Source organism: Psammomys obesus, unplaced genomic scaffold, assembly GCF_907164565.1.
Source record: "Psammomys obesus unplaced genomic scaffold, mPsaObe1.curated_primary_1811, whole genome shotgun sequence".
In the NCBI taxonomy this organism is placed as follows: Eukaryota; Metazoa; Chordata; class Mammalia; order Rodentia; family Muridae; genus Psammomys; species Psammomys obesus.
Window position 1 is genome coordinate 21,821,136 of NW_026596034.1, and position 13,115 is coordinate 21,834,250.

A 13,115-nucleotide genomic window follows, 5' to 3' on the forward strand; every position below is an offset into this window, starting at 1 on the left:
CCTACCCCAAGGTGTTCGGTCTCTGGAGTCAGGGTCTCGCTATGCAGCCCCCGTTAGCCTGGAATTCAGCATGTAGACCAGGCTGGCCTCAAACTCACAGGGATCTGCCTACCTGTGGCCCCCACCTGCTGTGCTGGGATTAAAGGCATGTGCCACCACACCCGCCTACTCCAAGAGTTTTGATTTAGCAGATCTCTGGAGGCCCAGAAAGCTAGTGAGGACAGCTTGGGGCGTGGGAAAAGCTGTCAGGCATTTTTTCTGTAGGAGCAAGCAAGTCAAGAGTTTGTCTACATTTGGCCACTTGACTGGACAAAATGGCAGGGTGGTTATTCTACCTGGAGAGGTACTCCCCTGGAGAAGGGAATCCAGGCCTTAAAGGGGAAAGTGTGCGTGTGTGTGTGTGTGTGTGTGTGTGTGTGTGTGTGTGTGTGTGTGTGTGAACAGCCTCAGATGTTGCTCAGAGGTCATTGACTTTTGAGTTTTTGAGACAAGTCTCTCACTGGCCTGGAGCTAAGTAGGCTAGGCTGGCTGGCCAGTGAGCCCAGGCTCTGCCTGTCTCTGCCTTCCCAGTGCTAAGATTACAAGTGTGCCAGCATGTTTAGCTTAAAAAAAGGGGGGGGGGGCAGTTCTGAGGATCAAACTCAGGGCCATATGCTTGTAAGCTATCTCCCAGCTTCCCTCCATCTTAAAAAAAAAAAAAAAAAAAAGGACAGGTCCATACCTGGAACTTTTTAACACACTATGTAGACTAAGCTAGCCTGGAATTTGTGATCTTCCAGCCTTTGCATCTCAAGTGCTAGCATGATAGGCATGTGCCACAACACCAAGCTAAAAGGGAGGATTTTTGATCATGATGAGGGCCTTCTAAATCAAAGAAGACGGTAGGAGAAAAGACACTTTTAGTCAGCTGTGTTTTCAAGAGCAGTCTGGGACCTTGAAAAAAGGCCGTGATGTCTCTGGTGGCCCTGAATACCATACGAAGGAGCCTGGGTTTATTTAGGTCAAAGATGAGAGAGGTCTGGAAGGTTTTCAGATATGCTGTCTTTGCTGTTTACAACCGTATAGCAGTACTGAAGGAGGGTGCACAGGATACAAGATATTGGGGCCATCGGTCCTCTGTCCCCAAGCCTACAAAGCTCAGAGGTCACTTTTTTTTTTTTTTTTTTTTTGATCATGTTGTCAAGAAAAGAGAGGCAGGAGAGGGCTAGGGAAGGAGTTGGGGAGGGGCTTGTCCACATTTCACGATCTCAGTGGAAAAGGCTTCTGTGAGTAGATTCAGCAGCCAGCAGAACCAGGGCTGGCCTCCATGAGTCACTGCTCAGACTTGCAAGCTCAGCCCTCACGGCCTGCTGTGGTCAGCCAGCCCAGGTTGGCTCTAGGCCTGGTCCCCCTATGTTCCCGACTAGGCCAGTGTCTGTCCTTGCCTCTGTTTGTGCCTTTACCATTCCCATTCCAGATCTGTGTGTCTTACAGCTCGCTGCCTCTTCTGTCTGAATCTGTCTCTACCAGTCACTTTCTCTAACTGAGGTTTCCATAGGACCCACAGAGGGACAGCTCAGGAGGGTAGGCACAGTGTGACCAGTCTTAGGTACCCCTAATTTATTTATTCAGGCCTGAAGTACAGGGATAGACATATAAAAGTGGGCAACATACCGACTGCTTACAGGGCACATTCTACGTGGAAGGGGAAAACCACAGCTCTGCCTCTGTCTCAGCATGTGAGTCCTCCCTAACTGCTGCTGTGTTCAGAGGGCCCGGGTCAGCTAGGACCTAGGGCCTGATACCTCTTCTTTGCTTCTGTCACTGGAAGCGGCTATGTACCTGCCAGAAGGTCCATCTACTTCTTACAGCTCCTGGGGGCCTGGCTAGTGGGTGGAGGTGAGCCTCAGAGGTAAGAGGGAGGGAAGAAGGGAGGAGGAGGAGGCAACGACTCAATGAGGGTGGGGGGGGCTGGGACAAGAACCAAGGACAGAAGCCAAGACTGGACCCAGATGATCATGAAGCTAGAGGAAGGAGGGACAGAAGGTATGGCTGGGGGCTGGGCCTGGAGCAGGACAACTCCAAGACCAGCCCTGCCTCTTGCTCTTCTTCAGAATCTGCCTTAGAGGCTGATATGGGTAGGGGGACTGCTGTACTTTCCACCATGGCTGCAGCGGATACCGAGGTTCATGAAGGTAGCGCCTGTCTTAGAGCCAGGGAAGGCATTCCTGCCAGGGACCAAGGCCATGGTGTGGGGGCTATGTGCCTTTTTCTGGTCGAATGGCTAACTTTCTTTTTCTTTTTTTTTTTATGATTTTCTCCTAAAGGACTTCGGACCTCAGAGCAGAGAGATAGTAGGGTCTATCAGCTATCTGTGTGTCTTTCAAGATCCCCTAGCTAAGGGTGAAATGGGAAGGCAGGGTGCGAACATAGATATCTGGCACATCTGGTCTTCCCTGGTCCATCTGAAAATCCCAGCAGAAAGGAATGACTTCCTTGTTTTACAGGAGAGGAAGATGAGGTGTAAAGAGAGAAGCATCCCTGGAGCACCCCACACAGGTGAGTGATGGTGCCAGGTCCCAGCTGGTCTCTGGCTCCAGGGCCTCAGCTTTCTTAGCCACACTTCTCTGTGACTAGGGAAAGCAAATCCAAGGAATTGAATGAGATGGAGGGTTTGGGCCTCAGGGATTTTCACACACCTGGGTCAGATCCCACCCAGAGGCATCCCTACCCACTCCATATTCCGGACAACCAGTCATGGGCTCCTACAATTTATTTCTTGAAACTTTGTTTTTATTAATTGAACCCGGGGTCTCACAGGCCCGGCAAGGGCTCTGCCACGTCACAGCCCATCCAACCTGTTTTGTGGTGGGTGGGCCTGAGTACCTGAAAGGGAGAGTGCAAGCTACAGTGGAGCCTACAGTGGAGTGGTCCCTCCCGCACTCCATGAAGATTATCCACAAGCAGCTGTCTGTTCTTAGGAAGTCTCTCTCCCCTAACCCTGGACCCATATGTCTTCTCTGAGCCAGATTTGGGGGCTGCAAGCACTGAGTGGTCCTCATCTTGCAAAAGCTGGACAAGTATTCCTATGTCCCAGAAGGAGCCTTGCCCTCCTCCCACAAGGCGTCCTTTGCTCCGTGCAAGAGCCTTCTTTCCATCTGACAGTGCTGCAGCTCACTTATCCTTTCAGACAGCTCTGGGCAGGTCAAGACAGTGAACACAGTGAGATGGTTTAATGGGTGCTGCTGCGATCGGCTGAATTCTAAGTCGAGGGAGGGCGCTTCAAGTCCGCTAGGCGCTGAGAGTGAGAGCCCACCCACCCAGAGGCGGGGGCGGGGGCGGGGTGGGGGCGGTGCTCCCCGTGCTCTTCTGTGCCCCCTTTCCGCTGTCTGAGCTGCTGCCTTCCGGCGAACCTGTGATTCGGTCCTCCAGCCCCTAGAGGGCGCCGCGTCCCCAGAGGCCTTGTAGTCTCTTCGAGCTGCCAGAAGGTGGTGCCCTTGGACGCCGGGCGGCCTCGCGGTACACGTTGTTGAGGTCATGGTGCGTTTGTTCTTCGTTCGTTCGAGGCCTCTGGCGGTGTGGTCTCCCAGGCTTCACAGGTCCCCGTGGCACATTTCACGGGTGTGAGTGTGCAGGTGACCTGCGAGGGGCTGGGCGCACTGGTACAGGTGACTAGCCCTGGGCCCATCTGGGCAGGCTGGAGCAGAAAACAGTCCGTGGGCCTGCTAAGCCTGGCGTGAGGTTGTGGCTCAAGATAGGGCCACCCGGTAGAGGTTCATGGGAGCACGACCAGGCCTTAGGCCCAAAGGGGACTCTTTATCTTCCCTCACCAGGACTACTGTAGCGGCAAAGCTTCTGGAGATCTGGTACCCAGCCTAGCACTTCCTCCTGCCTAGTGCTCCCGGCTTGCGGCTTGCCTGTCCGCAGAGTCTTGCCCTTCCATCTTCAAACCAGTTTCCGGATGAGTGGAAATCTCCTTTCACGCCGAGGCCCAAACCATCACCCACTTGTCCAGAGCAGGCCCATTCCTACCAGGGAGTGATGGAAGGGCCTCTTGAATGTGGAGGTGTGTCCCCGGATTCCCAGGGCCGTGCTTCGGACGGGACGGGGTTTGCTGTGTCCAGTTTCAGGAACACCAGGAAGGAGGAGGAACCTGCTCATCAGGTGCAGGCTATGGACCCCAGACCTTCAAGAGCAGCAGTAGAGGTAACCCAAGGCACAGGGCTACAGGGAGGTTTCTTGTCCATGAGGCCTCAATCACTTCCAGATCAAAGGGCTGCCGATGGGTCAGGGGACTGCCAGAGGAGCATATTAAGAGGCCCCTCAGCCCAGTCAGAGGAGCCAGACTTCTCTGAAGTGGACAACCTTTTGCATCCTATGTCCTCTCATCTCAACCTAACACAGGGTGAGAATGACAGTCAAGGGGGAGGCTTGATAGGAGACCCAGGTCCAGGCAGAGCACTGCCAGATGGCTTTAGCCCTTTATCAGACACATCATCAAAGCAACTGGAGGCAGGTAAGGGAGTCTGGGAAACCTGGAGGGGGAGAGGGGGAGAAGGGGCTATCTGAAAGTGGGCATTGAGAGTTGGCCCTACTCGGCCTGAAGCCCTAGTCCATGGAGGGAGTCTCGGGGTGAATGGCCTCATTCAGACCCACGCCTTCTGTCTTCTCAAGACCCTAGTGCATCCAGCTTTCCTAAGCATGCTGACTGCCTCCTAGTCCAAGACCTCACCTGGGAGCTACTGGCCAGTGGCATGGCTGCCCTACCAGGTAGTTAGGAGGACTTAGGTAAGGGGAAGGAAGGGTGGCCTGATTGTGTCAGTATTCGTTTTCTCCTCTCCACAGGGACACGTGACACAGAAGGCCGAGCAGTGCTGCTTCTGTGTGCCCACAGCCCAGCCTGGCTTCACCCCAAGTGCGATAGCCGAGAGCTTCTGAATCTTTTGTTCTACCTGCGAGGCATCCTCAGGTTTGATGGAGAAGCTTGGGGGGGGGGCTTAGCCTGAGCCATGAGATGGTCCAGTCTGTGACTCAAGTATTAAAACAAAACTCACCGTTTAGGCCCGAAGTGCAGGCCCTGGGGCTGACTGTACTAGTTGATGCCCGAATTTGTTCCCCAAGCTCTTTGCTCATCTGGGGCCTCAGCCAGCTACAAGTGAGTAGAGGGCTGTGGCTCCTTTCTATTCATTTTCTCTGTTGTCAGTGGGTAGGGCTGAACTTTGGTTCCTTGCAGGAAGCAGCCCCAGGACCTGTACAAGTGCTGCTAATTGGAAAGATGCCAGAGGAAATGCCTCCAGGGTTTCAGGTACTGAGCCAAATTGGCAGGGTGGAGGTGGGGATCTTTGTCCACACATTTCTGCATCGTGCCACCTTCTTCTGCAGGTCAAGCATCTGCCTTCTCACCAGAGCCTGCTGACCCACATTCCTAGTGTGGAGTTGCCTACCTCACTAGGGGGATGCCTGTCTTACTGCCATCAAGCCTGGCTGGACTTCCGGATGGTCAGTGCACCAGGTTGGGTTGGAGGGTTAGGGTTATACAGGTAACCTGGACCTGGTGGGGAGGCTTTCCTGGGTCAGCTTGAAGGGGACCGAACTGGCTGCAGTGGTCTGCAATCCTGGAGGCTGGGAGCAGCCCTGCACATTGATCATGCTGTTTGTCTGCTCACAGCGTGTGGAAACCCTACAGCAGAGTTGCCAGGTGGCTTGTGCCCTGCTCCAGGGGGTCATTGACAGAATAAAGGCCATGCAGCAGCCCGTGGAGTCTGGGGTGAGTGCCCCTCTCAATCTCGAGTGTTCCCTTGACTTCCTTTTTCTCTCCCATGCCCACCAATGCCTGTTGCTCTCCATTACAGGAAGCTGGCCAGCTGCTGCGGCAGACACAGTCCCTTATGCAGCAGGTGTTATACTCACCACACTTGTCATGGTTACAAAGCCAGGGAAGCCTGGAGCTGGCGTGGCTGAAGCAAGGGATGCCAGAGGTGAACCTGAGCCCTGATTACAGGTAGATACAAACCCATCTACAGTAACTTACCCCAGCTCAGCCTCCTATATTTGTGTCAAGTACTCAGCTGGGTAGCTCAGCACATGCTAGATTTGAGTCCCAGCATCTTAGAGAGAAGGGACTGTCAGCACATAGGACAGGATTGTTTGTTTTTCACAGGTCTGCAGTGGACAAGGCTGATGAGCTCTATGGTCAAGTGGATGGACTGTTGCATCAGCTAACTCTGCTGAGCAACCAGCGAGAACGAACCCTAGGGGTCCTCCAAGTGCTGGAAGCCCAGGAGGATGGGCTGCGTCAGGTGGGAACTACTTATCGAGAGTGCGTCCTGCCCTTGGTCTCAGCTGTAACTCCCACCGCAGCAGCTGCCTTTGCTTTCTCCTGTGTTCGTCCAGATTGAAGTGTGGTTACAGGAGGTGGGCTGGCCAGGACTGGAGGAACCAGGGGAGCCCTCACTGGACATGTTGCTCCAGGCTCAAGGCCCTTTTCAAGAGCTAGACCAGGTTGCCCAGGTAAGGTTTTTTTTCATTCTTCAGGGACTAGGACACCTTGCCAGGGGCTAAGGTTGTGGAGTGAGTGAAGGCAGACATTTCCTGGAGGTTGCCATTCAGCAGAGATCGGTCGAACATCAGTTCATGTGTTTACACCCAGTGATGAGGACTCTGGATAGAGGCAGCATGGAAGAATGACTTGGGGTCAGTCAGACAGAAAAGAGTTAGGGACAGAGAGACAATCAAGGCTGGGAAATAGTGTTTAAAAGTTCTGGGGCAGAAAGCCAGGTGTGGTGAATCCCAGCACTCAGCAGGCAGAGGCAGGAGAATTGCTGTACCAGGACTTCATAAGAGAGCGCTGTGGCAGGAGAGTCATCTGGAAGACTGATACCACTAACAGATTTAAGTTCTATATCAGATCCGGTTTCTAGGAAGGTGACCTTGGTTTCTAGGAAAATGGATGTGGGAAATCCAGTTTAGAGGTAACCGTAGTAGTCACAGTGGGACATACATTTGTCTCTTGGTGTTTGTTGGGGCTTGGTTCCAGGACATACCTTAGATAACTAAATGTGTGGATGCTCAAGTCCCTTACATTAAATGGTGTAGTATTTGCAGGTAGCCTATAGATACCTTTTCAGACTTTTAAAAGAATCTCTATATTAGCATAGCATAATTTGGATGCTATGTAAATAGTTGTTAGACTGTACTTTTATAAAGAGTCTTAGTATGTTCATACAGGTACAATATTCTCTCAAATACTTTTAATACAAAGCGAGTTAATTCCACGAATGTGGAACCCACACATATGGAACGTACAAATATGGAGGGCCAACTGTAACGCTTTTTTGTTTTTTTGGGGGGGGTTGAAAGAGGGACAGGGTTTCTCTGTGTAGCTCTGACTGTCCTGGAACTTGCTCCATAGACCAGGCTGGCCTTGAACTCATAGACATCATAGGCCTTTGCCTCCCAAGTGCTGGGATTAAAGGCATGCACCACTGTCTGGGCCAACTATAATGCTTAATCTGCCGACTAGAATGATAACAAAGATGGGTTTGGAAAGTCTATAGAACATGATAATACAGCTATATGAGAGGGTGAGAGGACCCAGGGGATACACACATTTTGATGGAAGGCCTTCATGTGTCCAGTCTCAGTTGTGCTTTTGAAATGGTTGTCAGGAAATGAGGAAGGACTCTGAGTTTTGGCCTGGAGTCCATATGCAGAGAGGGTCACCTGTTGGTTGTGGATGTGGTTGTTATTTGGGGCTTGGTCACATAGGATTGTTTGGAAGGAAGAACGCACTGTCTTCAGAGCGAGGTGAGGAAGATTAGGAAGGACCAGAGCCCAGGGGATAGAGGCCTGTGTACTGCAGAGGTGTAGAGTCATAAGGCTCCAGAGGGGTAGAGAGGAAGCTGGGGTGTAGAGAAAGTCTGTGTGAGGGAGATGTGTAGATGCAGGGGAAGGATCTCAGTCTGGACTGGATCACCAGCTGAGTTCAGCCTGTCTCTCCAGGAACGGGTCAGCCAAGGGGAGAAGTTACTGCAGCCACTGGCTGGCTGGGAGGCTGCTGAACTGGGGGCCCCTGGACAGCGCCTTCTGGCCCTGAGATCCCAGCTGACAGAATTTTCCAGAGCTTTGGCCCAGCGGCGCCAGCGGTTGGCAGATGCTGAGAAGCTGTTTCAGCTCTTCAAGCAGGTGGCTGAGGCTGAAGGGTCATCCCTGGCACTCCCCATACCCCACCAGAGTCTGAGAGCATCCTGGCTGGCTTTCTTGTTCCCTTCGTTTGCTTTCAGTATGATCCCAAAATTGAACTTCAAGGTTGTAGCCTGGACCAGTGTGTCCCTCGTCCTGTTGTCCCCTATCATCATTCCCCCACCTCCCCAGGCCCCCACTATCCACCCTCCCCATATCTCCACTCCCCACCCTGGCCAGCCAGCGAGTGGGACAGAGAGCGTAAGAGAAGGCACTGCAAGCTTGTTGGGTCCTGCTTTTATGTCTCTGTGGCCTTGGTGTTGCAGGCCTCAACATGGATGGAGGAAGGGCAGCAGGTACTGACAGAGCTGGAGCAAGAGCCCCCAGAGGTTGTGCTGAAGCGGATGCAGCTACACTGGACAAGACATCCTGACTTGCCCCCTACCCACTTCCGGAAAATGTGGGCTCTGGCCACAGGCCTAGGCTCAGAAGGCATCCGCCAGAAATGTCGCCGGGCCTGGGCGCAGTGCCAGGACACCTGGCTGGCTCTGGATCAGAAGCTCGAGGCTGTACTGAAGCCAGCATCAATGAATAGCACAGCGGCCCTGTGTGTCAGGAGGGCCCCTGCTATACGCACCATCCCTCCACTGAGGAAGGCCTACAGCTTTGACCAGGATCTGGGGCAGGATCTTGGTGATGCTGCCCGTCATGGCCATTATGCAGCCATTGTTACTGACTGCCACAGACCTGAGGCTGGAAGAGGTATCCAGCCCAGGTCCTCTGCTTCCATGCCTCTGTCAGGCAGCTCTGACTTCAGGAGCCTCAACAGGTACAGGCAGAGGGCAGGGCAGGGAGGTCACTGAATGGTCTTAGGTCCTGACTCCACCTACCTCATAGGCTACAGCTAGTCTTGGCGGAGATGGTGGCCACAGAGCGTGAGTATGTCCGGGCCCTTGACTATACAATACAGAACTACTTCCCTGAGCTAGATCGACCTGATGTGCCCCAGGGCCTCCGTGGCCAGCGTGCCCACCTCTTTGGCAACCTTGAAAAGCTTCGGGATTTCCACCTCCATTTCTTCCTGCGCGAGCTAGAGGCTTGTACCCGGCACCCACCTCGAGTGGCTTATGCCTTCCTGCGCCACGTAAGTTCCATAGGCCACGTGAGCCCTATAGAGCTTTTTGGTGCATACATAGTGCCAGGCTCTGTACACAGGGAGTGCCTCACTGCTTATGTTGGGGGAAAGCAGACCACACAAGGGTACAGCTATGAGTGAGACCCACAGAAATCTCAACAGGTTCAGGGATGTACATTCTAGTTTACACTTGGAAAGAAGCAGGGCAGTTGCCTGTGAATTACATTACAGGGTTCCCAGGGTTCCCAGTTTAAAAGAGAGGATGTTTGAGTAGAAGCCAGAGGAGGAGCAGAGAGTGAGTTCCATCCCCAGAAAAGAGGCCTAGTGGACAAGATGAGCATGGCTGAGTATAGTGAACACCTGAGTGATGTTCTCAGAACCCTGGGAGGGGCAGAGCTGAATGTGGAGGCTGGACAGCTCCTGTATAGCACTGGTTCTTGCTGGATCACCCTGATTCAAAGTGGGCTCTGCAAGGATAGGAGAAGCTCCTTGCTCTGGAGCCGCTTATTGGTATCTTTGCCCTCATAAGAGAGTGGTGTCGCCTGGGAGGATATCTTTTGGGAATCAGTCTTCCAGCAACTAGGCTGAGCCATGTGTCCTTGTAGAGGGTGCAGTTTGGAATGTATGCACTCTACAGCAAGAATAAACCTCGTTCTGATGTCCTGATGAGCAACTATGGTCATACCTTCTTCAAGGTAAGGAGCCTGACACTATAGGAAAAGCAGGGCTCAGGTGGTGGACTGCAGAACCACTTTGTGACCTCCCATTTATGTGGCAGGAGAAGCAGCAAGCTCTGGGAGACCACCTGGACTTGGCTTCCTACCTACTAAAGCCCATCCAACGCATGAGCAAGTATGCCTTGCTATTGCAGGAGCTGGCAAGGGCCTGTGGGGGCCCAGCACAAGAGCTGGATGCCCTTCAGGCAGCCCAGAGCCTTGTGCACTTCCAGCTGAGACATGGCAATGACCTGCTAGCCATGGATGCCATCCAGGGCTGTGATGTGAGTCATCCCAGGCCATGTGGGGAAGCACTGTGGATACAGAATAGGAGGGTGGAAATGGCTAGACATCTGCTTGGTTTCAACTTTGCAGGTTAACCTCAAGGAGCAGGGGCAGTTGGTGCGACAGGATGAATTCACAGTGCAGGTTGGGCGCCACAAGTCCTGTCGCCGTGTTTTCCTCTTTGAGGAGCTGCTGCTCTTCAGCAAGCCTCGCCGTGGGCCTGGAGGTGTTGACATATTTACTTACAAGCGTTCCTTCAAAGTAAGTCCACACAACTCTGACCTCTGACCCCTGCCTCCTGTCCCCCACCTATCCCTCACCAAGCTCCTTTACCCTGGCCATGTAGATGGCAGACCTTGGCCTCACTGAGTGTTGTGGGGAAAGCAAACTTCGCTTTGAGATCTGGTTCCGTCGTCGCAAGGCCAGGGACCTGTTCGTGCTGCAAGCCTCCAGTGTGGCCACTAAACAAGCCTGGACAACTGATATCTCCCGCCTGCTCTGGAAGCAGGCTGTCCACAACAAGGGTGAGTTCTTGTATAATCCCAAAGAGTAAATGTCCTCCCAGGAGCCTGAGAAGGGTTTAGGGGCCTTACACACTCCTTGGGGAGAGGATAAAGTCGCTAGAGTGCTATCTTGCCAGAGACTAGGATGAGTCTAGGGACTAGGAAAAGCCTGGGAAGGAGGAGAAGGTGTTTGCTGCTGCAGCAGACAGAGCAGGGGAAAGAACAGAGGTCTTATGCCCTAAAAGGGACATTATGATACTTTTCCCGGGGTGGTTGGGAACAGAGAATCTGGCACCAGAAAGGGTCATGGCATAGGGTGGTTAATCTCTGGGACATGGGTATACTGGAAAAACTTATTAGACACAGTTCAAGGGGGTGGGGGCTCACTTATGCCTTATTCTCTACTCAGAGGTACGCATGGCTGAAATGGCATCCATGGGTGTGGGGAACAAGGCCTTCTGGGACATTGCCCCCAGTGAGGAAGCTATCAATGACCGCAACATCAACTATGTCCTAAGGAGACGAGGTAGTGGGCATCCTACAGGGGGTGGGAGTGCTGAGGCAATGTGGCCTTTTTTTTTTTTTATCACTCTTGGACTAAGCGTGCTTTCCTGGCTTTCTCAGGCCAGACTGGACTCTGATCTGTCCCTCTTTCTTGTACAGATGTTCGCTCTAGGGCCTCCATTGCTGTGGCCCCATTGGACTATGACAACCCCTATCTGGGTACCTTGGGCTCCCTTCCTGGAGACCGTGCCTCTTGCTCTGTTCTGGGATCTCTCAATCTGCACCTGTACAAAGATCCAGCTCTTCTGGGTGTTCACTGGTCCCTGTATTCACCCAACTTCCTGGAGGAAGCAGTGCTGGATGCTGAGGCAGAGCTGGGCAGCCAGCCTTCTTTGAGTATGTGTGATCTTAGTCAGAGGTGGGAGGCATGGCTTGGGCCTCCCCTGCTGACAACTCACCCAGTCTCCCTCTTTAGCTCCTGAGGACTCAGAGGTTTCATCTCAGTGCCCATCAGTCAGTGGCTCTAGTGGTTCTGACAGCATCTGTGTGTCAGGACAGGCCCTGGCCAGAGGCCTTGAGGACTTGTCCTGTGTGAGTGCCATCTTTTGTCTTATACCCACCAGCACTTCCCAACCTACCTTCCTTTTCTTTAGGGGAGTATCCCATCTTCACCCATAGAACCAGAGCAGTAAAACATTCATGCTTAATTTGGCACCATAGGTTTGAATCCGGCTTGAAGATGAACAACAGATATACAACAGCCAGTAACTCCAAAGAATACCACGCCTCAGGATCTACTATAACCAGTGCATGGCTGCCTCCTGGGCCATCTCTCTCCCCACCCCTCATACTCAATAGGAATAGCCTTGTTGATTACCATTTCTGATGTCTGTAGCCATCAACTGATTGGCCTAGTGCCTTTCAAAGGGACATCTGGCTGCAGAGCCTAAATAAGCACCTTGATTCCAAGTTCCTGGGATCCATATTCTGTCCCCACTCTAGCTACAACCCCAATTGTAAGTTAAGGATAGGATGGGACAGAAATCGAGTATTTCCAGTCTGGAAATGGAGCTCTCAGAAGTAATGAGGGATGCAAGTGGGTTCCCAATAGCTTCTCCTCAACCCTTGAACTTAATGCTGATCTCTTCAAACACAGGGGCTAGCCTACCCCTAAAAGGCCCCTTATTCTTGAATTCCTAGGTACCCCACTTCCAGCCTCTTGTTTTCTGAGCCAAATTTTGGCCGGATGCTTTTTGAACAGCTTTCAATTAGAGCTGTCCACTTGTTTCACTGGCCGTTGACAGTGTTTTCTCAGAGGAGTCTAGGCATTTATCTTGTGATTTACTCTTTTATTTGCTTATAATAAAAAACAGAGTGATTTATATAATTGTCTAGGCATGTGCATTCTGGATTTCCACAGTTAAAATGAGCCTTGGGCAAGTGGTCTGTGGTGGGTCTGTGGGACCAACATCTCTGGGTACTCTATCCCTCTTGCAAATACTTGCCCAGGACTGAGTAAGAGACAGACCTAGACAGTCCCCTCTGGATGAGAAGGTCCACGCAACGGCCATATTTTCTGGCAAAAGGCAGTGTGAGCTGCAAGGAAAGACCTATCATATTCCTGATTTCTAGGCAACCTATTCTACCTCTGTGAGAGGGGCTCCCTCATCTGAGTAGGGGAAGAGAAAGAGAGAGCTTTATTATAGGGAACCTTTGGTACTCTAAGCTAAGTTCTGCCCTAAAGCATCTCACAGGGCTCTGGCTACAAGAATGCTGAGCACAATGACAGTAAAAAAAAAAAAAAAAAAAGTG

The 13,115-nt window shown here is 52.3% G+C and overlaps 1 protein-coding gene across 1 annotated transcript; it reads left to right on the forward strand.

The window, feature by feature from the left end:
• Positions 1–4,013: 4,013 nt before the first annotated feature.
• Positions 4,014–12,608, forward strand: Plekhg4 (pleckstrin homology and RhoGEF domain containing G4). Its single transcript, XM_055621349.1, has 21 exons — positions 4,014–4,495; positions 4,654–4,749; positions 4,825–4,948; positions 5,041–5,134; positions 5,213–5,284; positions 5,362–5,478; positions 5,648–5,746; positions 5,832–5,980; positions 6,140–6,278; positions 6,373–6,489; positions 7,981–8,163; positions 8,487–8,989; positions 9,058–9,304; positions 9,901–9,990; positions 10,074–10,295; positions 10,387–10,557; positions 10,643–10,820; positions 11,209–11,325; positions 11,463–11,699; positions 11,779–11,894; positions 12,024–12,608. The coding sequence occupies exons 1-21, from the start codon at positions 4,021–4,023 to the stop codon at positions 12,027–12,029; spliced, it is 3,552 nt and encodes a 1,183-aa protein (XP_055477324.1). The 5' UTR covers positions 4,014–4,020; the 3' UTR covers positions 12,030–12,608.
• The last annotated feature ends 507 nt before the right edge of the window (positions 12,609–13,115 follow it).